This window comes from Salmo trutta, chromosome 19, assembly GCF_901001165.1.
Source record: "Salmo trutta chromosome 19, fSalTru1.1, whole genome shotgun sequence".
NCBI lineage: Eukaryota > Metazoa > Chordata > Actinopteri > Salmoniformes > Salmonidae > Salmo > Salmo trutta.
This window is the reverse complement of record NC_042975.1, coordinates 35,435,042-35,462,563: the sequence shown is the minus strand read 5'-3', so window position 1 is coordinate 35,462,563 and position 27,522 is coordinate 35,435,042. Positions and strand designations below refer to the sequence as shown.

The 27,522-nt window shown below is 44.9% G+C and overlaps 1 protein-coding gene across 7 annotated transcripts in view; it reads left to right on the top strand.

Annotated features, from left to right (window-relative positions):
• The first annotated feature begins 1,470 nt into the window (after positions 1–1,470).
• The window catches only part of LOC115154445 (transcription initiation factor TFIID subunit 1), a 53,400-nt gene continuing 27,348 nt past the window's right edge, over positions 1,471–27,522 (top strand). For 3 of the 7 annotated variants that reach the window (XM_029700664.1, XM_029700661.1, XM_029700662.1), the window contains exons 1-10: positions 1,471–1,768; positions 1,990–2,104; positions 16,939–17,062; positions 18,370–18,486; positions 18,898–19,023; positions 19,261–19,502; positions 19,616–19,837; positions 20,096–20,344; positions 23,922–24,123; positions 24,302–24,442. In XM_029700664.1, the coding sequence (XP_029556524.1) occupies positions 1,991–2,104; positions 16,939–17,062; positions 18,370–18,486; positions 18,898–19,023; positions 19,261–19,502; positions 19,616–19,837; positions 20,096–20,344; positions 23,922–24,123; positions 24,302–24,442 (1,537 nt within the window). In that variant the 5' untranslated portion in view covers positions 1,471–1,768; position 1,990. Of the gene's footprint in view, positions 1,769–1,989; positions 2,105–16,938; positions 17,063–18,074; positions 18,175–18,369; positions 18,487–18,897; positions 19,024–19,260; positions 19,503–19,615; positions 19,838–20,095; positions 20,345–23,921; positions 24,124–24,301; positions 24,443–27,522 lie in introns of those variants that run through there. The other 4 variants (XM_029700667.1, XM_029700663.1, XM_029700665.1 and 1 more) reach the window with 3 other exon arrangements.

Sequence of the window (27,522 nt, the reverse complement as noted above, 5' to 3'; positions counted from 1 at the left end):
TCCTAGAGGAAAACCTGGTTCAGTCTGATTTCCACCAGACACGGAGATTAATTCACCTTTCAGCAGGACAATAGCCTAAAACACAAGGCCAAATCTAGAGTTGTTTACTAAGAAGACAATGAATGTAACTGTGTTACAGATTTCACTTAAATCTACTTGAAAATCTATGGCAAAACCTGAAAATGGTTATCTAGCAATGATCAACAACCATTTTGACAGAGCTTGAAGAATTTTGAAAAGGAAAATGGGCAAATGTTGCACAATCCAGGTGTGGAAACCTATTAGAGATTTACCAAGACTCACAGCTGTAATCACTGCCAAAGATGCTTCTACAAAGTATTGACTCAGGGGTGTGAATACTTATGTAAATGAGATATTTCTGTATTAAATTGTCAATACATTTGGAAAAAGTTCTACAAAAATGTTTTCAGTTTGTCATTATGGGGTATTGTGTGTAGCTTAGTGAGAAAACAATGTATTTAATCAATTATGAATTCTGTCTGTAACACAACAAAATGTAGAATAAGTCAAGGGGTATGAATGCTTTCTGAATGCACTGTATTTGAGGCACTACTGAATGATGAAAACCTCACCTCCGCAGATAAAATTATTAAATATGAGAATATACACATTTTCTATGAACAGGAGGAGCATTCAGCACCTCTATTGACAGAGCCAGCAAGGGGAAGTCACCAGAAAAAGAAAAAAAAATAACACTTTCAAGATAGTCTGTGACATTTTCAATATATTCTGTGATTTTGTTTTAGAGTTTGCTCAAAGCCCACAACAAAAGACAGAGAGAGTAGATGCAGTGCATTCTCATTGAACAATCTTACATCCTACCTTGCTGTTCCACCACTGTACTGCTGGTAGCCTAGTGATTAAGAGGTTGGGCCAGTTACCAAAAGTTTGCTGGTTTGAATCCCCTAGGTGAAAAATATTTCAATGTGCCCTTGAGCAAGGCATTTAACCCTAATTGCCCCGTAAGTCACTCTGGATAAGAGTGTCTGCTAAATGACAAAAATGTACACAATCATCTCATTGTCACTTTACTTGGTGAGATGGGCTGACTGGGCTCTTGCCCTGGTGTTTGTCACACAGATTCTTAGTGGGAACAATAGGATAAATGTTGCAGGACACTGTCATAAAGGCAGAGACACCTCAAGCCAAGGATGTTTGCTCTCTTTCTCAGACCAGTGAGCTTGGTTACTTCTTAAGGCCTAAGAAGGGCTAGGAGTCAGGTCAGGTCACATCAGGTAACAACAACACTAATCATGTTGTTTTGGTCACATAATGTCACATCACGTGTGTCAGTGTGTTACTGCACTATCTTCACACGTGGTTTGCGTTGAACGGCCCTGTACAAAAATAATGAAATACGCTATCCTGTAGATGGCGACAAATCACGCACCAAAGGAAACAACTGCTGGGGGCAATCCTTCATGGGGCGGAAATGAATTATGCGCACGCGCATTGAACAATCTCACTAGTGTTGGTTGGTGTTGTCTGCATGGACTACACTTGAAAATAAATGAAACCATTACATTTTCTTTCCAAATAACGGTCCTGTGAATTACTTTAGACTACGTGTAAGCGTACTCACCACTTTACTGCGTGTGGATAATGGCGTAGTGAAAGGAGATCGCATAGGGTGTTATGGCTAATGTTAGCTTGCTAAACTAAGCTTCGGTTAGGGTCCGAAGATATTATCAAGCTGGCCTCAACCCGAGGCCAATTGGCCTTCCTAACTGAGTAAAAGTAGCGCAAGGTAAGATTAAACCTTCAACAGACCAATTTTGTTTGCATGCATGCAACTCCTGTTTGACATTCCATCCCATTTGTTGTGATCATGCATGCATGAATGTCATTGACACCCACTTTAACTGCTTTCCGTTTCTCCTGACAAGTAAGGACTAAATAAACAATGTAAGAGAGAATCTACGAATCACACATTGATATGACTAATTGATCAGTAAATGTTTCTCTCAGGATGTCGGACTCAGACAGTGATGAAGACCAAGACCGCCCCTTCTCTCTCACTGGCTTCCTCTTCGGGAACATCAATGAAGATGGTCAGCTGGAGGGAGACAGCGTGCTGGACACTGTGAGTGACTATTTTGTTACAAGAGAAAGCACTCTGCATAGTGTGAAAAAAACACAACTGTTTTGAATGCATACATTAAAGCAGGAATGGGCAATCCTCATGATGAGTTCACAAAAATAAACGCCCTAGGCTTTTGGGGACCCAGAGTAGGGATGTGACAGAAAAAAAGCTTAACTTTTAAACGTACTTTTTAAAAATTGGTTTTCCATTAAAACGCAAATACATTTTTTTTTATACAATTCAATGTGAATGCAGCTGAGCTGCTGCCAGCAATGGTTTGGGTCTTTTTTTTATGTAATTGTTTTATGTATGCATTATTTAACTAGGCAAGTCCGTTAAGAACAAATTGTTATTTACAAATACGGCCTACCCTGGCCAAACCCGGACGACGCTGGGCCAATTATGCGCCGCCCTACGGGACTCCCAATCACGTTGTGATACTCACGGTGCGTTTCTTTCAGATGGTGAAGCATTGCACTTGTACTAGCTTTACTGTACCTCAAATCCACCTCACAAAGTTTTAATTTCCTTCTCATTTAACTTGTCAAAGTATTACATTTACATTACATTTACATTTTAGTCATTTAGCGGACGCTCTTATCCAGAGCAACTTACATTAGTGAACGCATACATTTCATTTCATTTTATGCATTTAAAAAATATATTTTTTGTTTTGTTTTTTGTACTGGCCCCCCGTGGGAATCGAACCCACAATCCTGGCGTTGCAAACACCATGCTCTACCAACTGAGCCATACAGGACTTCACTGCTGTCGCTTGCCTTTCTCAGCCATTTTTCAGACTGTTAACAATGATGACATAGTAGTGGAGAGTCGACTCCAAAATAATTGATTCCTCGACTCCAGGTGTCAACTCCAATTTCTTAGTGTCAAGATTCAACTCTGCTAGGAATCGACTCCTAAGATTCAATATTTTTGGAACGGAGGAGACCAGTGCTTGACTTGAGCAGTAGCTCACCGGAGCTGAGTACCGGCACCTCACATTTTCCAGTGCTTGGGCTCCCGTTCCTCTTATTTATTTAATCTAGAATATTTGCCCAAAAGTATTGTGGAGCTCCTGCATCTAAATGTAAACAGTACCGACCCACTGCTCCTATTTCAGTCCAGGTCAAGCACTGGAGGAGTCTAATTAGTTGCTGTACTAACGAGAACACAAAAACTCGCATCTTTCATAGCCAGCTAGAGAGGGATGGAGAGAGAGGGGAGGGGCACAGTATAGGCAGGTCGGCAGTCAGAACCGTGCACTAGGCCAATCTATTGGCAATCAATAGCTGTATCTCGCAATGGAATGCTGTATCTCACAATTTCTTGGCTTGCAATGTCTCGCAACTGCAGTGAAGCAGGGCCTATCATTAATGAAGAGGCTAGGATATTGAGATGAGCGAGGTTCAACACTTCACTCTCACACAGTCACACACAGTATCTGTGCATGTGTTTGCTTCACACTGTTCACAGTGTGGTAGCCAGGGATATCAAAACAGCAGAGAAGTTGAGCATCATGCTTCAGAGCTCTTGGTTGTTACGGAAATTCACCCACTATGCGGTTTACTTTCTGCGTCTACGTAAAATGTTAATTAATCAAATTTCAATCAAATTTATTTCATAAAGCCCTTTTTACATCAGCAGATGTCACAAAGAGCTTATACAGAAACCCAGCCTAAAATCCTATGGAGCAAGCAATGCAGATGTAGAAGCTCGGTGTTTAGGAAAAACTCCCTAGAAAGGCTGGAATCTAGAAAAATACCTAGAGGGGAACCAGGCTCTAAGGGGTGGCCAGTCCTGGCTGTGCCGGATTCATAGCCCTAGGGCTCAGGTCCTCTGGGAGGGGACAGAGGGAAAGATCCCAATTTCATAAAAATAAAAAATAAAATATATATATATATATGTTTACACCCCTAGCCCTAAGCGACATTTGTGAGCAAAACATTTTAGCTGACCCCTTCTTGACAGTGGAGTTTTAGAGTTCGCTTTCATGCAATCTGCTAGTGTTACACGGTATACTGAAAAGTAGGTTCTTCTTCGATGCTAGAACAGGAAAAACGGTTCGGTATTCCAGTTGTTATTACTTTCTATACTTCTGTCAAAATGTGTCCCACGTATCAACTCTATCAGCGCAGCCGATGTCCCCTTATAGCGCAAGGCGTGCCACGTGCCTGCTCCACCTACTCACTGCTAGCCTGCACTGGGAGTCTGGACTGCATCATGTTAGATCCACCTACTCACTGCTAGCCTGCACTGGGAGTCTGGGCTGCATCATGTTAGCTCCACCTACTCACTGCTAGCCTGCACTGGGAGTCTGGGCTGCATCATGTTAGCTCCACCTACTCACTGCTAGCCTGCACTGGGAGTCTGGGCTGCATCATGTTAGCTCCACCTACTCACTGCTAGCCTGCACTGGGAGTCTGGGCTGCATCATGTTAGCTCCACCTACTCACTGCTAGCCTGCACTGGAAGTCTGGGCTGCATCATGTTAGCTCCACCTACTCACTGCTAGCCTGCACTGGGAGTCTGGGCTGCATCATGTTAGCTCCACCTACTCACTGCCAGCCTGCACTGGGAGTCTGGGCTGCATCATGTTAGCTCCACCTACTCACTGCTAGCCTGCACTGGGAGTCTGGGCTGCATCATGTTAGCTCCACCTACTCACTGCTAGCCTCCACTGGGAGTCTGGGCTGCATCATGTTAGCTCCACCTACTCACTGCTAGCCTCCACTGGGAGTCTGGGCTGCATCATGTTAGCTCCACCTACTCACTGCTAGCCTGCACTGGGAGTCTGGGCTGCATCATGTTAGCTCCACCTACTCACTGCTAGCCTGCACTGGGAGTCTGGGCTGCATCATGTTAGCTCCACCTACTCACTACTAGCCTGCACTGGGAGTCTGGGCTGCATCATGTTAGCTCCACCTACTCACTGCTAGCCTGCACTGGGAGTCTGGGCTGCATCATGTTAGCTCCACCTACTCACTGCTAGCCTCCACTGGGAGTCTGGGCTGCATCATGTTAGCTCCACCTACTCACTACTAGCCTCCACTGGGAGTCTGGGCTGCATCATGTTAGCTCCACCTACTCACTACTAGCCTGCACTGGGAGTCTGGGCTGCATCATGTTAGCTCCACCTACTCACTACTAGCCTGCACTGGGAGTCTGGGCTGCATCATGTTAGCTCCACCTACTCACTGCAAGCCTCCACTGAGAGTCTGGGCTGCATCATGTTAGCTCCACCTACTCACTACTAGCCTCCACTGAGAGTCTGGGCTGCATCATGTTAGCTCCACCTACTCACTGCTAGCCTGCACTGGGAGTCTGGGCTGCATCATGTTAGATCCGCCTACTCACTGCAAGCCTGCACTGGGAGTCTGGGCTGCATCATGTTAGCTCCACCTACTCACTGCTAGCCTGCACTGAGAGTCTGGGCTGCATCATGTTAGCTCCACCTACTCACTGCTAGCCTGCACTGGGAGTCTGGGCTGCATCATGTTAGCTCCACCTACTCACTGCTAGCCTGCACTGGGAGTCTGGGCTGCATCATGTTAGATCCACCTACTCACTGCTAGCCTCCACTGAGAGTCTGGGCTGCATCATGTTAGATCCACCTACTCACTACTAGCCTCCACTGGGAGTCTGGGCTGCATCATGTTAGCTCCACCTACTCACTGCTAGCCTGCACTGGGAGTCTGGGCTGCATCATGTTAGCTCCACCTACTCACTGCTAACCTGCACTGGGAGTCTGGGCTGCATCATGTTAGCTCCACCTACTCACTGCTAGCCTGCACTGGGAGTCTGGGCTGCATCATGTTAGCTCCACCTACTCACTGCTAGCCTGCACTGGGAGTCTGGGCTGCATCATGTTAGCTCCACCTACTCACTGCTAGCCTGCACTGGGAGTCTGGGCTGCATCATGTTAGCTCCACCTACTCACTGCTAGCCTGCACTGGGAGTCTGGGCTGCATCATGTTAGCTACTCACTGCTAGCCTGCACTGGGAGTCTGGGCTGCATCATGTTAGCTCCACCTACTCACTACTAGCCTCCACTGGGAGTCTGGGCTGCATCATGTTAGCTCCACCTACTCACTGCTAGCCTGCACTGGGAGTCTGGGCTGCATCATGTTAGCTCCACCTACTCACTGCTAGCCTGCACTGAGAGTCTGGGCTGCATCATGTTAGTTCCACCTACTCACTACTAGCCTGCACTGGGAGTCTGGGCTGCATCATGTTAGATCCACCTACTCACTGCTAGCCTGCACTGGGAGTCTGGGCTGCATCATGTTAGCTCCACCTACTCACTGCTAGCCTGCACTGGGAGTCTGGGCTGCATCATGTTAGCTCCATCTACTCACTGCTAGCCTGCACTGGGAGTCTGGGCTGCATCATGTTAGCTCCACCTACTCACTGCTAGCCTGCACTGGGAGTCTGGGCTGCATCATGTTAGCTCCACCTACTCACTGCTAGCCTGCACTGGGAGTCTGGGCTGCATCATGTTAGCTCCACCTACTCACTGCTAGCCTGCACTGGGAGTCTGGGCTGCATCATGTTAGCTCCACCTACTCACTGCTAGCCTCCACTGGGAGTCTGGGCTGCATCATGTTAGCTCCACCTACTCACTGCTAGCCTGCACTGGGAGTCTGGGCTGCATCATGTTAGCTCCACCTACTCACTGCTAGCCTGCACTGGGAGTCTGGGCTGCATCATGTTAGCTCCACCTACTCACTGCTAGCCTGCACTGGGAGTCTGGGCTGCATCATGTTAGCTCCACCTACACACTGCCAGCCTGCACTGGGAGTCTGGGCTGCATCATGTTAGCTCCACCTACTCACTGCTAGCCTGCACTGAGAGTCTGGGCTGCATCATGTTAGCTCCACCTACTCACTGCTAGCCTGCACTGGGAGTCTGGGCTGCATCATGTTAGCTCCACCTACTCACTGCTAGCCTGCACTGGGAGTCTGGGCTGCATCATGTTAGCTCCACCTACTCACTGCTAGCCTGCACTGGGAGTCTGGGCTGCATCATGTTAGCTCCACCTACTCACTGCTAGCCTGCACTGGGAGTCTGGGCTGCATCATGTTAGCTCCACCTACTCACTGCCAGCCTGCACTGGGAGTCTGGGCTGCATCATGTTAGCTCCACCTACTCACTGCTAGCCTGCACTGGGAGTCTGGGCTGCATCATGTTAGCTCCACCTACTCACTGCTAGCCTCCACTGGGAGTCTGGGCTGCATCATGTTAGCTCCACCTACTCACTGCTAGCCTCCACTGGGAGTCTGGGCTGCATCATGTTAGCTCCACCTACTCACTGCTAGCCTGCACTGGGAGTCTGGGCTGCATCATGTTAGCTCCACCTACTCACTGCTAGCCTGCACTGGGAGTCTGGGCTGCATCATGTTAGCTCCACCTACTCACTACTAGCCTGCACTGGGAGTCTGGGCTGCATCATGTTAGCTCCACCTACTCACTGCTAGCCTGCACTGGGAGTCTGGGCTGCATCATGTTAGCTCCACCTACTCACTGCTAGCCTCCACTGGGAGTCTGGGCTGCATCATGTTAGCTCCACCTACTCACTACTAGCCTCCACTGGGAGTCTGGGCTGCATCATGTTAGCTCCACCTACTCACTACTAGCCTGCACTGGGAGTCTGGGCTGCATCATGTTAGCTCCACCTACTCACTACTAGCCTGCACTGGGAGTCTGGGCTGCATCATGTTAGCTCCACCTACTCACTGCAAGCCTCCACTGAGAGTCTGGGCTGCATCATGTTAGCTCCACCTACTCACTACTAGCCTCCACTGAGAGTCTGGGCTGCATCATGTTAGCTCCACCTACTCACTGCTAGCCTGCACTGGGAGTCTGGGCTGCATCATGTTAGATCCGCCTACTCACTGCAAGCCTGCACTGGGAGTCTGGGCTGCATCATGTTAGCTCCACCTACTCACTGCTAGCCTGCACTGAGAGTCTGGGCTGCATCATGTTAGCTCCACCTACTCACTGCTAGCCTGCACTGGGAGTCTGGGCTGCATCATGTTAGCTCCACCTACTCACTGCTAGCCTGCACTGGGAGTCTGGGCTGCATCATGTTAGATCCACCTACTTACTGCTAGCCTCCACTGAGAGTCTGGGCTGCATCATGTTAGATCCACCTACTCACTACTAGCCTCCACTGGGAGTCTGGGCTGCATCATGTTAGCTCCACCTACTCACTGCTAGCCTGCACTGGGAGTCTGGGCTGCATCATGTTAGCTCCACCTACTCACTGCTAACCTGCACTGGGAGTCTGGGCTGCATCATGTTAGCTCCACCTACTCACTGCTAGCCTGCACTGGGAGTCTGGGCTGCATCATGTTAGCTCCACCTACTCACTGCTAGCCTGCACTGGGAGTCTGGGCTGCATCATGTTAGCTCCACCTACTCACTGCTAGCCTGCACTGGGAGTCTGGGCTGCATCATGTTAGCTCCACCTACTCACTGCTAGCCTGCACTGGGAGTCTGGGCTGCATCATGTTAGCTACTCACTGCTAGCCTGCACTGGGAGTCTGGGCTGCATCATGTTAGCTCCACCTACTCACTACTAGCCTCCACTGGGAGTCTGGGCTGCATCATGTTAGCTCCACCTACTCACTGCTAGCCTGCACTGGGAGTCTGGGCTGCATCATGTTAGCTCCACCTACTCACTGCTAGCCTGCACTGAGAGTCTGGGCTGCATCATGTTAGTTCCACCTACTCACTACTAGCCTGCACTGGGAGTCTGGGCTGCATCATGTTAGATCCACCTACTCACTGCTAGCCTGCACTGGGAGTCTGGGCTGCATCATGTTAGCTCCACCTACTCACTGCTAGCCTGCACTGGGAGTCTGGGCTGCATCATGTTAGCTCCATCTACTCACTGCTAGCCTGCACTGGGAGTCTGGGCTGCATCATGTTAGCTCCACCTACTCACTGCTAGCCTGCACTGGGAGTCTGGGCTGCATCATGTTAGCTCCACCTACTCACTGCTAGCCTGCACTGGGAGTCTGGGCTGCATCATGTTAGCTCCACCTACTCACTGCTAGCCTGCACTGGGAGTCTGGGCTGCATCATGTTAGCTCCACCTACTCACTGCTAGCCTCCACTGGGAGTCTGGGCTGCATCATGTTAGCTCCACCTACTCACTGCTAGCCTGCACTGGGAGTCTGGGCTGCATCATGTTAGCTCCACCTACTCACTGCTAGCCTGCACTGGGAGTCTGGGCTGCATCATGTTAGCTCCACCTACTCACTGCTAGCCTGCACTGGGAGTCTGGGCTGCATCATGTTAGCTCCACCTACACACTGCCAGCCTGCACTGGGAGTCTGGGCTGCATCATGTTAGCTCCCCACTCATGCTGCACAGAAGTTAACACAGTTGAATAATGCGACACGGCTTGTAGAAAAATCGAAACAATGTCCATACAGATGAGAACAATGCAACAAGATACCACCGCTAGCTTCCAGCTCTGTAAACTTTCCTTGCTAGCTTCCAGCTTAAGTGAACATCAATTCACTACCCTGGTACTTTGTGATAATATGCAAACCATAACGCAAGATGTGCTGATTTCAAAGCTGATTGCAACCAAAAACTTTTCATTCACTTAATCAGTCTCTCCATTACGTCGTTCCATCAGCCAAAGGTTATCTATTTTCTCAGTGAACTGTCAGTGTGTGTGAATAGGGCTGTGACAGGCCGTACCCCACTTGCCTCGTGAATTACATTACTGGTTAAAGAGACTTTTATAAAATAAGTTATTTATATGCTAATGTTGATCAGTACAACAAAATAAGTCCCAAATGAAAGGGAAACAGATTGTTTGTCGTCTGTAGCCCAGTGAAATCTGCCAAAACAGTAATTCAGTAATTCAATACGTCCATCTCTGTCAGATGGCGCCGACAGACATGGTTGCCTCGCTTCAGATCCTTAGGAAACTATGCAGTAATTTGTTTTTTTAATGTATTATTTCTTACATTGTTAACCCAGAAAATCTCAGGTGTTATTACATACAGCCGGGAAGAACTATTTGATATAAAAGCGACGTCAACTTACCAACATTATGACCAGAAATACAACTTTCCCAAAGCGTATCCTCTGTTCGGACCTCCACCCTGGACGTGGGATCTTATCTCAGAGGCCAACCCAAAACAACGCAGTCTCCGCAGGGGAGGCAGACGGAGCGGCCTACTGGTCAGACTTAGAAGGCGAGCACACCATACACCGCTTCCAAGCATATTACTCGCCAATGTCCAATCTCTAGACAACCAGCACAGTTACAATACCAGAGCTAGTGTTATGTCTTATAAAATCCCAAGAGTAAACAGTACTGCGAGGAGCACCTTTTTCTATACATGCATTTGTCTATGGAATAGCCTCCCCTTGGAGATCAATATTTTGTTTTTATAGAAGTAACTTGTAAACGCAGGCAAAGGTTTTCATTTGGACAAGGTTGTCTAAGTAAGAGAAACCACTACACTGTCTGCTGGTCAGTATATTTTATTTATTTATTTAACCTTTATTTAACTTGGCAAGTCAGTTAATTACTAATTCTTATTTACAATGACAGCCTACCCCGGCCAAACCGGGACGACACTGGGCCAATTGTGCGCCGCCCTATGGGACTCCCAATCACAGCCGGATGTGATACAGCCTGTATTCGAACCAAATCAAATCGAATACAACAGTGAACCTTACAGTGAAATGTAACTTACTTACAAGCCCTTAACCAACAATGCAGTTTTAAGAAGAAAAGAAAAGTAAGAGATAAGAATAACAAATGATTAAAGAGCAGCAGTAAATAACAATAGCGGGGCTGTATACAGGGGGTAACGGTACAGAGTCAATGTGCGGGGGCACCGGTGTCGAGGTAATTGAGGATATACAGTTGAAGTCGGAAGTTTACATACACCTTAGCCAAATACATTTAAACTCAGTTTTTCACAATTCCTGACATTTAATCCTAGTCAAAATTCCCTGTCTTAGGTCAGTTAGGATCACCACTTTGTATTCAGAATGTGAAATGTCAGAATAATAGTAGAGAGAATTATTTATTTCAGCTTTTGTTTCGTTCATCACATTCCAAGTGGGTCAGATGTTTACATGCACTCAATTAGTATTTGGGAGCATTGCCTTTAAATTGTTTAACATGGGTCAAACATTTCGGGTAGCCTTTCACAAGCTTCCCACAATAAGTTGGGTGAATTTTGGCCCATTCCTTACATTTACATTTTAGTCATTTAGCAGACTCTCTTATCCAGAGCGACTTACAGTAGTGAATGCATACATTTCATACATTATTATTATTTTTTTTGCGTACTGGCACCCCGTGGGAATCGAACCCACAACCCTGGCGTTGCAAACACCATGCTGGCGTTGCAAACACCATGCTCTACCAACTGAGCAACAGGGAAGACAGAGCTGGTGTAACTGAGTCAAGTTTGTAGGCCTCCTTGATTGCACACGCTTTTTCAGTTCTGCCCACACATTTTCTATAAGATTGAGGTATGGCCACTCCAATACCTTGACTTTGTTGTCCTTAAGCCTTTTTGCCACAACTTTGGAAGTATGTTTGGGGTCATTGTCCATTTGGAAGATCCATTTGCAACCAAGCTTTGACTTCCTGACTGATGTCTTGAGATGTTGCTTCAATATATCCACATACTTTTCATTCCTTATGATGCCATCTATTTTGTGAAGTGGAACATTCCTTCCTGCAGCAGAGCACACCTAAAACATGATGCTGCCACCCCCGTGCTTCACCGTTGGGATGGTGTTCTTCAGCTTGCAAGCGTCCCTTTTGCTTCCAAACATAATGATGGCCATTACGGCCAAACAGTTCCATTTTTGTTTCATCAGACCAGAGGACATTTCTCCAAAAAGTACGATCTTTGTCCCCATGTGCAGTTGCAAACCGTAGTCTGGCTTTTTTTAATGGCGGTTTTGGGGCAGTGGCTATTTCCTTGCTTCAGCGGCCTTTCAAGTTATGCCGATGTAGGACTCATTTTACTGTGGATATAGATACTTTTGTACCTGCATCCTCCAGCATCTTCACAAGGTCCTTTGCTGTTGTTCTGGGATTGATTTGCACTTTTCGCACCAAAGTACATTAATCTCTAGGAGACAGAACGCGTCTCCTTCCTGAGCGGTATGACGGCTGCGTGCTTCCATGGTGTTTATACTTGCGTACTGCTGTTTGTACAGATGAACGTGGAACCTTCAGACGTTTGGAAATTGCTCCCAAGGATGAACCAGACTTGTGGAGGTCTACAATTATTTTTCTGAGGTCTTGGCTGATTTCTTTTGATTTTCCCATGATGTCAAGCAAAGAGGCACTGAGTTTGAAGATAGGCCTTGAAATACATCCACAGGTACACCTCCAATTGATTCAATGTCAATTAGCCTATCAGAAACTTCTAAAGCCATTACATAATTTTCTGGAATTTTCCAAGCTGTTTAAAGGCACAGTCAACTTAGTTTATGTAAACCTCTGACCCACTGGAATTGAGATACAGATTTTATCACTGTATGTAAACAATTGTTGGAAAAATTACTTGCACAAAGTAGATGTCCTTACTTGCCAAAACTATAGTTTGTTAACAAGAAATTTGTGGAGTGGTTGAAAAACGAGTTTTAATGATTCCAACCTAAGTGTATGTAAACTTCCGACTTCAACTGTATGTACATGTTGTTAAAGTGACTGTGCATAGATAATAACAGAGAGTAGCAGCAGTGTTCCAGATGGGGTGGGGAGGGGGGACAGCAATGCAAATTGTCTGGGTAGCCATTTGATTAGCTGTTCAGGAGGCTTATGGCTTGGGGGTAGAAGCTATTTAGGAGCCTCTTGGACATAGACTTTGCACTCCGGTACCACTTGCCGGCGGTAGCAGAAAGAACAGTCTATGACTAGGGTGGCTGGAGTCTTTGACAATTTTTACGGCCTTCCTCTGACACGGCATGGTATAGAGGACCCTCTGTAGTGCCTTGCGGTCAGGGGCCGAGCAGTTACCATACCAGGCAGTTATGCAAACCGTTAGGATGCTCTCTATGTTGCAGCTGTAAAATCTTTTGAGGATCTGAGGACCCATGCCAAATCTTTTCAGGCTCCTGAGGGGGAATAGGTTTTGTCGTGCCCTCTTCATGACTGTCTTGGTGTGCTTGGACCATGTTAGTTTGTTGGTGATGTGGACACCAAGGAACTTGAAGCTCTCAACATGCTCCACTGCAGCCCCGTCGATGAGAATGGGGGTGTGCTCGGTCCTCTTTTTCTGTAGTCCACAATCATCTCCTATGTCTTGATCACATTGAGGGAGAGGTTGTTGTCCTTGCACCACAAGGTCAGGTCTCTGACCTCCTCCCTATAGGCTGTCTCATCGTTGTCGGTTATCAGGCCTACCACTGTTGTGTCATCAACAAACTTAATGATGATGTTGGAGTCATGCCTGGCCATGCAGTCATGCGTGAACAGGGAGTACAGAAGGGGATTGAGCATGCACCCCTGAGGGGCCCCCATGTTGAGGATCAGGGTGGCGGATGTGTTGTTACCTTCCCTTACTAACTGGGGGCGGCCCGTCAGGAAGTCCAGGATCCAGTTGCAGGGAAGTATTTAGTCCCAGGGTCCTTAGCTTAGTGACGAGCTTTGAGGGCACTATGGTGTTGAACGCTGAGCTGTAGTCAATGAATAGCATTCTCACATAGGTGTTCCTTTTGTCCAGGTGTGAAAGGGCAGTGTGGAGTGCAATAGAGATTGCATCATCTGTGTATCTTTTGGTGTGGTATGCAAATTGGAGTGGGTCTAGGTTTTCTGGGAAAATGGTCTTGTGAGCTATCAAAGCATTTCATGACTACAGACGTGGGTGCTACGCGTCGGTAGTCATTTAGGCAGGTTACCTTAGTGTTCTTGGGCACAGCGACTATGGTGGTCTGCTTGGAACATGTTGGTATTACAGACTCAGACAGGGAGAGGTTGAAAATGTCAGTGAAGATACTTGCCAGTTGGTCAGCACATGCTCGGAGTACACATCCTGCTAATCCGTCTGGTCCTGCGGCCTTGTGAATGTTGACCTGTTTAAAGGTCTTACTCACATCGGCTGCGGAGAGCGTGATCACACAGTCGTCCAGAACAGCTGATGCTCTCATGCGTGTTTCAGTGTTACTTGCCTCGAAGCGAGCATAGAAGTAGTTTAGCTCGTCTGGCAGGCTCGTGTCACTGGGCAGCTCTCGACTGTGCTTCCCTTTGTAGTCTGTAATGGTTTGCAAGCCCTGCCACATCTGCCGAGCATCGGAGCCGGTGTAGTACGATTCGATCTTAGTCCTGTATTGACGGTTTGCCTGTTGGATGGTTCGTCGGAGGGCATAGTGGGATTTCTTATAAGCTTCCGGGTTTGAGTCCCACCCCTTGAAAGCGACAGCTCTACCCTTTAGCTCAGTGCGAATGTTGCCTGGAAAATATTCCAGTCTGTGCTAGCAAAACAGTCCTGTAGTTTAGCATCTGCTTCATCTGACCACTTTGTTATAGACCGAGTCACTGGTGCTTCCTGCTTTAATTTTTGCTTGTTAGCAGGAATCAGGAGGATAGAATTATGGTCAGATTTGCCAAATGGAGGGAGAGGGAGAGCTTTGTACGCGTCTCTGTATGTGGAGTAAAGGTGGTCTAGAATTATTTACCCTCTGGTTGCACATTTAACATGTTGATAGAAATCATGTAAAACTGATTTTAGTTTCCCTGCATTAAAGTCCCCAGCCTCTAGGAGCGCCGCCTCTAGATTAGCGTTTTCCTGTTTGCTTATGGCGGTATACAGCTCATTGAGTGCGGTTTTAGTGCCAGCGTCGGTCTGTGGTGGTATGTAGACAGCTACAAAAAATACAGATGAAAACTCTCTAGGTAGATAGCGTGGTCTACAGCTTATCATGAGATACTCTACCTCAGGCAAGCAAAACTTTGAGACTTCCTTAGATATCGTGCACCAGCTGTTGTTTACATTAATGCATAGGCCCCCGCCCCGTGTCTTACCAGAGGCTGCAGTTCTGTCCTGCCGATAGAGTGTATAACCCGCCATCTGTATGTTCTTAATGTCGTCGTTTAGCCACGACTCGGTGAAACATAAGATATTACAGTTTTTAATGTCCCGTTGGTAAGATAAACGTGCTTTCATTTCATCCCATTTATTTTCCAGCGATTGAATGTTAGGTAGCAGGACGGAAGGCGTGGGCAGATTAGCTACTCGTCGCCTGATCCTCAGAAGGCACCCTGATCTCTTTCCACTAAATCTGCGTTTCCTTCTCCAGCGAATAACAGGGATCTGGGCCTGGTCGGGTGTCTGTATTATATCCCTCCCGTCCGACTCATTGAAGAAGAACTCTTTGTCCAGTTTGAGGTGAGCAATCGCAGTTCTGATGTCCAGAAGCTCTTTCCGGTCATAAGAGATGGTCGCAGCAACATTATGTACAAAACAAGTTACGAACAACGCGAAAAACCAACAAAATAGCATGGTTGGTTAAGAGCCGACAAGACGGCAGCCTTCCCCTTCGGCGCCATACTATTTAAGGGTGCTATTGAACCAGGGACTACAGTGACGCTCTTGCACTGAGATGCAGTGCCTTAGACTGCTGCGCCACTCGGGTGCCTTTTAAGGACGCAATGTGAAATGAATACGGTTGATTTTTAAGGTTTGGGAAAAGTGCAGTGAATAGTGCCACTTTCTAGGATGTCAATACCAATGAATGTATTTATGTTTGTTTGTAATTTTGTCTTGACTTTTAATCATATGTGTTATTGTTTTTACCATTGAGGACCACTTTGGAAACAAGCATTTTAATTCATACTTTTAATTAATATCCTCAGCGTCCACATTGTACATTTTGTTGTATATGTCTGTTACCCAAAATAAGTTTAATTTAATGGATGTCTTTGAAACATTTTGACGTAAACAATTACAAATGTAATGATATTGAACTCAAAAGATGCCCAATGATTGAACAGAGCGGTAGCTGAGTTTCTGTCTGGATCAAGTGCCGTTCTGTGACTGGCTAATATACCTTGCATTTTTTTCAGTGGTATCGTTTTGGTATCGAGTACAAAGTCCAAAGTCAAGTACAAAGTCAAAATTCTGTTATCGTGACCACACACCATTTTGCCTTGGGGCGTAGAGAATTTTTTGTTCAATTTTAAAGCAAGTTTGCTGCAATTCTACATAATTTTGCCATTGGCCAAAGAGAAGATTTATCAATTTTATAACAATTTGCTGCAATTCTACACATTTTGTCATGCAGTGGATTTTTCCATGACTTATGTCATGTTAATATGATATCTGATTGAGAGTGAAAACAAACAGTGACTGACATAAAAAGAGAAAATGCTGATGCACAACCAAATTTTGAAATTGCACCTTGTGTATTCTACTATTCTAACTCAACAGTAAGTTGAGAACCCGGCTGAGTTCCCCCATCCCTGCACAACAGTATGCCTAACAACAGGACTGAGATGTCCATTTGCTGATTATGGGTTTCTTCTTACACTATATATACAAAAGTATGTGGACACCCCATCAAAAAATCAGAAGGAAGTTTGTTCTGAAGTGTCTGTCCTATATCTGAGAGATGCAGTATGAGATGCAGTATGAGATACAGAGAGATGCAGTATGAGATACAGAGAGATGCAGTATGAGATACAGTATGTTGATCACTTGTCCACTGTCTTTTGTGCAATGGTACTTTTATAAATGGTCTTTCTAGACAGAAATGTTAACACCTGGTATTTTCCAATACACTTGGGCATATCAAATGCTGTGGTTGTTTGACAATGGTATTTCCCTCCACACCCTCAGGAATCCAAAAAGCACTTGGCTGGCCTGGGCTCCCTGGGACTGGGCAACCTCATCACAGAGATCACTGCTAGTGAGGAGGACGATCTGGACGAGGATGGAGACACAGGGGGCACAGACTCAGAGGGTAAGAGTAAGGCTGTGGGTGGGGTAGTTTCTAGCCCTACAGAGCTCTCTGTCATGTACAGTGCCTTCAGAAAGTATTCATACCCCTTGACTTATTCCACATTTTGTTGTGTTACAGCCTAAATCGATTTGACAAAGTGAAAACCTGTTTTTAGAAATGTTTGCTAATTTATTGAGAATGAAATACAGAAGTATCTAATTTACATTGGTAGTCATACCCCTGAGTCAATACTTTGTATAAGCAACTTTTGCTGCGATTACAACTGTGAGTCTTTCTGTGTCTCTCTTAAGAGCTTTCCACACTTGGATTGTGCAACATTTTCCCATGATTGTTTTCAGAATTCTTCAAGCTCTGCCAAATTGGTTGTTGATCATTGCTAGATAAATATTTTCAGATCTTGCCATAGATTTTCAAGTACATTTAAGTCAAAACTGTACCTCGGCCACTCACCGTCTTCTTTGTAAGCAACTCCAGTGTAGATTTTGCCTTGTGTTTTAGGTTATTGTCCTGCTGAAAGGTGAATTCATCTCCTAGTGTCTGGTGGAAAGCAGACTGAACCAGGTTTTCCTCTAGGATTCCGTTTCTATTTTATCCTAAAAAACTCCCCAGTCCTAACGATTACAAGCAAACCCATAACATGATGCAGCCACCACTATGCTTGGAAATATGGAGAGTGGTACTCAGTAATGTGTTGTATTGGATTTATGCTTGCCGTAACAAAGGGGTTGAATGCTTATTGACTTTTCAAACATAATGACATTATGGGGTATTATGTGTAGGCCAGTGACACAACATCTCAATTTAATCAATTTTAAATTCAGGCTGTAACACAACAAAATGTGGAAAAAGTCTAGGAGTTTGAATACTTTCTGAAGGTACTGTGTACAGGATTACAGGTAATAACAGTAAGTACAGTTATTTTAACAGTAACCTTCCGTTTTAGGGCATGGGGGGGGCGCGCATCTAAAAAATTGGATTTCATTATTTCTTGGGTGGGCACTGCTCTGCAATGCAAAGACAACCTCGTAATCAGAACCATCTACCGATTATGGATCTACATATGAAAAGTGTTGCCAAACAGGCACAGCTACGGGCGGCTAATAACCTGCAAGGTGGGTATATGTTGTAAGACCAGACCACAGTTCCACTCATGTTAAAACTGGGCTAGGGGAGTTCTGTGGCTGAGAACTGTCATTTAACTGGCTCAACATGAACATTCAATATGCTTCTTAGTTGTGTTTGTAAGTTGTATGTCTGTAGGTGCTGTGATAAATGAGTGACGTTTTCATGTCCTGTTTCTCATGCAGGCTGGGTGAAGAACGATGCCGATGCAGTTGATTATTCTGACATCAACGAGGTGGCTGAAGATGAGACTAAGAAGTATCGTCAGGCCATGGGCAGCCTGCAGCCTACCAGGAGAACAGGTGCAGTAATACCCATGCAACTATTCACATATAATGAGTATATGAAACATTAAGAACACCTGCTGTTACGTATGTACAGTTGAAGTCGGAAGTTTACATACACTTAGGTTGGAGTCATTAAAACTCGTTTTTCAACCACTCCACACATTTCTTGTTAACGAACTATAGTTTTGGCAAGGTTTACTAGGATTAAATGTCAGGAATTGTGAAAAACTGAGTTTAAATGTATTTGGGTAAGGTGTATGTAAACTTCCGACTTCAGCTGTATATCCTATACACAGACCTCTAGAAGTGCTTGTACCCTAGGTTACCAGAACAGATAAATGAAGCTTATTTCATTTCCTCCATAGTCATCAGAGACTTTGCATAGCTGGTAACTGGATACTTTTTTTCTCTCCGTCTCTGTCTCAGATGATGAGGATGATTACGATGCGGATTGTGAGGATATTGATGCCAAGCTTATGCCCCCTCCACCTCCTCCATGTCTTCCCACGCCTGGTGGCAAGAAAGACGACTCCTCTCCCACGGCTGCAAGCGGTAAGGATCAGATAAGGAAGGGCCAAAGGGTGGCGGTCAACTGTCATTCATTTTGTCTGATCAATCTAGTGCCGCTGAAAATATACTTTGTTCTTGTACTGTACAAGCATAATTCTTCATAATCGGTTAAAAAGTAAACAGGGATATTGATGTATTTAATGTCAAGAATACATGCTAGTAAGTTAGCACTCATCAGAGGGGCTCTAACCCCAGTGTATGCTATTGTGTTATCCACAGTTGGGGATGAAGGAGATGGGATCATCCTGCCCTCCATCATCGCTCCTTCCTCTCTGGTAGACAAAGTGGATTTCAGCAGTTCCTCAGACTCTGAATCGGAGACAGACCGGCCCTCTGCAGGCCCTGGGTCAGGGGGTTCTCCAGCCTGCCTCAGCTTGCCCCTGGCTGGCATCATGCAGAAGGATGCTGCCAAAGCCCTGCCTGGCGTCACACAGCTCTTCCCAGAGTTCAGGCCTGGAAGGGTGAGCTGTCCTTTTTGAAAACACTATATAGTACACCACATAAAAGAGAATTGTGATTGGATGATTAAAACGTTTCAAAATGAATACCTATCCACTCCTCTGAATCCCTCCAGGTGCTGCGGTTCCTTCGACTGTTTGGCCCTGGGAAGAACATGCCGTCGGTGTGGCGGAGCGCACGGAGAAAGAGGAAGAGGAAGCACCGCGACCCCCAGCCGGGGACACCCCCACCAGAGGGCGCTGAGCCCATGGAGCAGCAGGGACCAGAGAAGAAGTCTGGCTGGGACTATGAATACGCCCCACCTCCACCCCCAGAACAGTGCCTGTCTGACGACGAGGTCAGTGTGCAACAACAATGGTCTTAGTCAAAGATATGTAGGACTGTGAAAACTTGTTTGAAATCCCTTTGACACTGTGTGGTTATTTACCAGTGTAGTTTGTCACAGCTAATTTATGAGAGTTTACTAGGTTTAGTAATGTGATTCAGTCTCAGTATAGTTCTGTATGGGATCTTTCTCTTTAAAAAAGGAAATGGACAAAAGTGATTTGCTATAAGAAAGTCTTCAATAGTTAATTCCTTGTGACTCTGCCCCCAGATCACCATGATGGCCCCAATAGAGTCCAAGTTCTCCCAGACCTCTGGAGACGGGGACAAGGTGGCAGAGTCCAGGCCCAAGGTGGCAGAGTGGCGCTACGGTCCGGCCCAGCTCTGGTACGACATGATGGGGGTCCCTGACGATGGAAGTGGCTTCCACTACGGCTTCAGACTGAAGGAGGAGGAGGACGATGAGCAGGAGAAACGGGAGAGGCCAGAACCACCGCCACCTTTACAACATCCCAAAGAGGTTAGCACCCATACACTACACTGACGCTTTAGGATTAGATATCATGGAGTTCCTTAAAGGGGCATTCAGCAGTTGAAACAATAACAAAGGGCTATGCCACAACGATTTTGGTAAAAAGCTGAGGGATGGGGCTTAAGAAATGTAACCACTCTTGATAGCTTTAACCATATAGTGAGGCTATACAGTGTTTGTTTACAAACATATTACGTTGTTTACAAACATTTGAGTAAAACAATCATATATTTTGGGTTCTGGGGGAGTAGGACTGTTGAACTAAGCTAATGAGTAGTAAGTTATATTCTTCAAGAATCAATGGATACATATCATTAATTTATACGTCCAAAAATGGATGTAGCAACTGCAGATTGCCCCTTTTTAAGAATCAATCACCCGTTTCTAGCTACAACTCTAAGTTAGAAGAGACCAGATTTTTCTGCGAAGAGACAGAATCATTAGATCATTTGTTTTGGTACTGTCCATATGTAGCATGTTTTAGGTCGCAGGTTCAGGAATGGCTGAAGAATTGCAACAATTACCTGGAGCTAACTCTGCAGATAGCTGTAATGTAATAATACTCTTAGCAAAAATCTTTATCTTAAATTTACAATCTGTAGAAACTATGAGACTGGAAAGCTTCAGAACTTTTGTGAAACAGCACAGTTTAAAAATATATGGCAAATAGAAATCAAAACTGGATGGTGTTCCAAGATAGATGAGAGGGGTTGAGGGTAGCTGAAGGATGGGACTAAAAACAAACAAAAAATAACTATTGTAAAATATACTGTGTCTGTAAAATGTACAGTATATAGTATGTATAAGCTGGAAGTAGAAGCTTAAGGGTTGTTGTCCATTAGTTTACTCCAATTAGGAGAAGGGTGGTAGGGTTAGGTGAAAAAATAAAGGAAAATATATTTTAAAATATATACAGTACCAGTCAAAAGTTTGGACACATCTACTCATTTGCTGTTTAAGTGTGCCTTGAATTCAAAATCGATATCTGACAGTGTAACCAGCAAAGCACCCCCACACCATCACACCACCTCCTCCATGCTTCACGGTGGGAACCACACATGCGTAGATCATCCGTTCACCTTCTCTGCGTCTCACAAAGACACGGCGGTTGGAACCAAAAATCTAATTTGGACATATTCCCACCGGTCTAATGTCAATTGCTCGTGTGTCTTGGCCCAAGCAAGTCTCTTCTTCTCATTGGTGTCCTTTAGTAGTGGTTTCTTTGCAGCAGGTCGACCATGAAGGCCCGATTCACCCAGTCTCCTCTGAACAGTTGATGTTGAGATGTGTCTGTTACTTTAACTCTGTGAAGCATTTATTTGGGCTGCAATTTCGGAGGGGCAGTTAACTCTAATGAACTTATCCTCTGCAGCAGAGGTAACTCTGAGTCTTCCTTTCCTGTGGCGGTCCTCATGAGATCCAGTTTCATCATAGCGCTTGATGGTTTTTGCGACTGCACTTGAAGAAACTTTCAAAGTTCTTGAAATATTCCGGATTGACTGACCTTCATGTCTTAAAGTAATGATGGACTGTCGTTTCTCTTTGCTTATTTGACCTGTTTTTGTCCTAATATGGACATGGTCTTTTACCAAATAGGGCTATCTTCTGTATACCACCCCTACCTCGTCACAAAACAACTGATTGACTGAAACGCATTAAGAAGGAAAGAAATTCCACAAATAAACTTTTAACAAGGCACACTTGTTAATTGAAATGCATTCCAGGTGACTACCTCATGAAGCTGGTTGAGAGAACTCCAAGAGTGTACAAAGCTGTCATCAAGGCAAAGGGTGGCTACTTTGAAGAATCTCAAAAAATAAAATTGACTTTTTTGCTGACTACATGATTCCATATTTTAAAGGTTTTATTTTTTATTTAACCTTTATTTAACTAAGCAAGTGTTATTTCATAGTTTTGATGTCTTCATTATTATTCTACAATCTAAAAAATAGTAAAAACAAAGAAAAACCCTGGAATGAGTAGGTGTATCCAAAATTTTGACTGGTACTATATACAGTTTACATACACATTAGCCAAATACATTTAAACTCAGTTATTCACAATTCCTGACATTTAATCCTAGTAAAAATTCCCGTCTTAGGTCAGTTAGGATCACCACTTTATTTTAAGATTGTGAAATGTCAGAATAATAGTAGGGAGAATGATTTATTTCAGCTTTTATTTCTTTCATCACATTCCCAGTAGGTCAGAAGTTGACATACACTCAATTAGTATTTGTTAGCATTGCCTTTAAATTGTTGAACTTGGTTCAAACGTTTCAGGTAGCCTTCCACAAGCGTCCCACTATAAGTTGGGTGAATTTTGGCCCATTCCACATGACAGAGCTAGTGTAACTGAGTCAGGTTTGTAGGCCTCCTTGCTCACACACGCATTTTCAGTTCTGCCCACACATTTTCTATAGGATTGAGGTAAAGGCTTTGTGATGGCCACTCCAATACCTTGACTTTGTTGTCCTTAAGCCACTTTGCCACAACTTTGGAAGAATGCTTTGGGTCATTGTCCATTTGGAAGACCCATTTGCGACCAAGCTTTAACTTCCTGGCTGATGTCTTGAGATGTTGCTTCAATATATCCACATAATTTTCATTCCTCACGATGCCATCTATTTTGTGAAGTGCACCAGTCCCTCCTGCAGCAAAGCACCCCCACAACATGATGCTGCCACCCCCGTGCTTCACGGTTGTTATGGTGTTCTTCAGCTTGCAAGCCTCCCCCTTTTTCCTCCAAATGTAACAATGGTCATTATGGCCAAAAAGTTATATTTTTGTTTCATCAGACCAGAGGACATTTCTCCAAAAAGTTTGATCTTTGTCCCCATGTGCAGTTGCAAACCGTAGTCTGGCTTTTTTATGGTGGTTTTGGAGCAGTGGCTTCTTCCTTGCTGAGTGGCCTTTCAGGTTATGTCGATACAGGGCTCGTTTTACTGTGGATATAGATACTTTTGTACCCGTTTCCTCCAGCATCTTCACAAGGTCCTTTGCTGTTGTTCTGTGATTGATATGCACTTTTCGCACAAAAGTACGTTCATCTCTAGGAGACAGAACGCGTCTCCTTCCTGAGCGGTATGACAGCTGCGGGGTCCCATGGTGTTTATACTTGCGTACTATTGTTTGTACAGATGAACGTGGTACCTTCAGGCGTTTGGAAATTACCTGTAGTATTGTGGGTAGTTGTTTTTGCACTGCATTTAGTTAGCCTGCAAAACTGTTCCTGTTGTTCTTTGTTTTCTTGTTTTTCCCGTGTTTTCATATAAATAAATTATGATGAGCACGCAACCCGCTGCGCCTTCATCTTTACATTACGACACCCGTGATAAATGACTCCAACCTAAGTGTATGTAAACTTCTGACTTCAACTGTATATTTACAAAAAAAATATATATGGGGGATTGGAAATGATGCAGACAATTACATTGATGGAATTTACAATATTAAAACTGATCTTCCCCCTAAAATGTTTTATAAATAATAATTTAGAAGAGAACAGACAACATGATTTAAAGACTTATATTATTTGTGTGTATTTCTGTCTTTTTTTTGTCTAGGATGGCAGTGGTGACGAGAAGGACAAACAGGCCCTGGAGAATGAGCTCTTCCTGATGGTCACCCAGCTTCAGTGGGAGGACGACATCATTTGGAACGGAGAGGACGTGAAACACAAGGGCACTAAGACACAGCGAGCCAGTCTGGCAGGGTGGCTGCCTTCCAGCATGACCCGCAACGCCAATGCCTACAACGCACAGCAGGGTGAGAGACCCACTCACTCCAGTACCAATTAACAGACTGACCTGCATAATGGAGATTCCTACCTCATTGATATCCTATCACCAAAGCAAAAAACCCAATTGTCCTGGGGACTTAGGACAAAAGTGGCAAATATAAACTGTTATAACTGTTGTGTATTTGTCTGCTTTGGGTTATCTAGGTATTCATGATGTCTATCTACACTCTACAGGTCTGAGTAGGAGTAACTCTCAGCTGGTGCCCCCCACTCCTCCACCCATGCCCAAAGCCCCTTCCATCGGCTCTGGCTCCAAGAGGGACAAACACCACCACGACCATCATGGTACTATGAGGCTATTTTACCTGGAATCTGTTGTAGAGTGTAATTTACTTTTAGAATGATGAATAATGTGATATTACAACATATTCCTACATATCTCCATTAATTGATGTGTTAAAAAGTACCACTAAAGCAGGGGTCTCCAACAGGTCGACCGCGAGCTACTAGTAGCTCGCAGCCCACCTATGAGTAGCTCGCCAAACAATTCTGAAAGTACATGCAATTTTCACATGTTTCACCGCAAACTGTCATAAACAAACCTCACAAGTATCAGACACCTCAAGCTCCCAGCTACTATCTAATCAATGCAACATTGATATTATCCCAAGGCCAGAACTCGTGGTTAGCCTTTATTGGCTAAAAAAGCCAAACCTAAAACAATATCTGCCAATTAATTTCCAACAATATTGTCCCTGTCTGTCTGTGTGGGCGCACGTTTTTCTATCACTCCCGTGTGTAGCCAGTTGATGTGATAACCATCTTGTGGGTTTGCAGAAATACTTTCCCCAAAACCTTCTCACTTAAATGTTAACTACAAAGTAGGCTTACCTGGAAGAAGTATATCATGAGTAAGTATATACAGTGTATTCAGACCCCTTGACTTTTTCCACATTTTGTTACGTTACAGCCTTATTCTAAAATTTACTGAATTCATTTTTTCCCTCATCAATCTACATACAGTCCCCCATAATGACAAAGTGAAAACAGATTTTTAGAAATGTATGCAAATGTTTAAAAAAATAAAAAACAGAAATACCTTATTTACATAAGTTTTCAGACCCTGCTATGAGACTCGAAATTGAGCGCAGATGCATCCTGTTTCCATTGATTATCCTTAAGATGTTTCTACAACTTTGTTGGAGTCACCTGTGGTCAATGAAATTGCTTGGACATGATTTGGAAAGGCACACAACTGTTTAGATAAGGTCCCACATTTGACAGTGCATGTCAAAGCAAAAACTAAGCCATGAGGTTGAAGTAATTGTCCGTAGAGCTCCGAGACAGAATTGTGTCGAGGCACAGATCTAGGGAGGGGTACCAAAATATGGCCTCCATCATTCTTAAATGGTAGAAGTTTGGAACAACCAAGACTCTTCCTAGAGCTGGCCGTCTGGCCAAACTGAGCAATCTGGGGAGAAGGGCCTTGGTCAGGGAGGTGACCAAGAACCTGATGGTCACTCTGACAGTGTTCCAGAGTTCCTCTGTGGAGATGGGAGAACCTTCCAGAAGGACAACCGTCTCTGCAGCACTCCACCAATCAGGCCTTTATGGTAGAGTGGCCAAACGGAAGCCACTCCTTAGTGAAAGGCACATGACAGCCCACTTGGAGTTTGTCAAAAAGGAACCTAAAGACTCTCAGACCATGAGAAACAAGATTCTCTGATCTGATGAAACCAAGTTGGAAATCTTTGGCCTGAATGTCAAGTGTCACTTCTGGAGGAGACCTGGCATCAGCCCTACGGTGAAGCATGGTGGTGGCAGCATTATGATGTGTGGATGTTTTTCAGCGGCAGGGACTGGGAGACTAGTCAGGATCAAGGGAAAGATGAATGGAATGAAGTATGAAGAGATCCTTAATGAAAACATGCTCCAGAGTGCTCAGGACCTCAGCCTGGGACAAAGGGTCACCTTCCAACAGTACAACGACCCTAAGCACACAGCCAAGACAACACAGGAGTGTCTTCAGGACAAGCCTCTAAATGTCCTTCCGTGGCTCAGCCGGAGCCTGGACTTCAACCCGATCGAACATCTCTGGAGAGACCTGAAAATAGCTGTCCAGCGACGCTCCCCATCCAACCTGACAGATCTTGAGAGGATCTGCAGAGAAGAATGGGAGAAACCCTCCAAATACAGGTGTGCCAAGCTTGTAGCGTCATACTCAAGGCTGTAATCGCTGCCAAAGGTGCTTCAACAAAGGACAGAGTAAATGTTCTGAATACTTACAGTTGAAGTCGGAAGTTTACATACACCTTAGCCAAATGCGTTTAAACTCAGTTTTTCACAATTCCTGACATTTAATCCTAGTAAAAATTCCCTGTCTTAGGTCAGGAAGGATCATCACCTTATTTTAAGAATGTGAAATGTCAGCGTAATAGTAGAGAGTGATTTATTTCAGCTTTTATTTCTTTCATCACATTCCCAGTGGGTCAGGAGTTTACATACACTCAATTAGTATTTGTTAGCATTGCCTTTAAATTGTTTAACTTGGGTCAAACATTTCGAGTATCCTTCCACAAGCTTCCCACAATAAGTTGGGTGAATTTTGTCCCATTCCTCCTGACAGAGCTGATGTAACTGAGTCAGGTTTGTAGGCCTCCTTGCTTGCACATGCTTTTTCAGTTCTGCCCACACATTTTCTATTGGATTGAGGTCAGGGCTTTGTGATGGCCACTCCAATACCTTGACTTTGTTGTCCTTAAGCCATTTTGCCACAACTTTGGAAGTATGCTTGGGGTCATTGTCCATTTGGAAGATCCATTTGCGACCAAGCTTTAACTTCCTGACTGATGTCTTGAGATGTTGCTTCAATATATCCACATCAATTTGCTCCTTCATGATGCTATCTATTTTGTTTAGTGAACCAGTCCCTCCTGCAGCAAAGCACCCCCACAACATGATGCTGCCACCCCCGTGCTTCACGGTAGGGATGGTGTTCTTCGGCTTGCAAGCATCCCCCTTTTTCCTCCAAACATAACGAAGGTCATTATGGCCAAACAGTTCTAATTTTGTTTCATCAGACCAGAAGACATTTCTCCAAAAAGTACGATATTTGTCCCCATGTGCATTTGCAAACCGTAGTCAGGCTTTTTTATGGTGGTTTTGGAGCAGTGGCTTCTTCCTTGCTGAGCGGCCTTTCAGGTTATGTTGATATAGGGCTCGTTTTACTGTGGATATAGATACTTTTGTACCTGTTTCCTCCAGCATCTTCACAAGGTCCTTTGCTGCTGTTCTGGGATTGAAATGCACTTTTCGCACCAAAGTACATTCATCTCTAGGAGACAGAACGCGTCTCCTTCCTGAGCGGTATGACAGTTGTATGGTTCCACTGTGTTTATACTTGCGTACTATTGTTTGTACAGTTG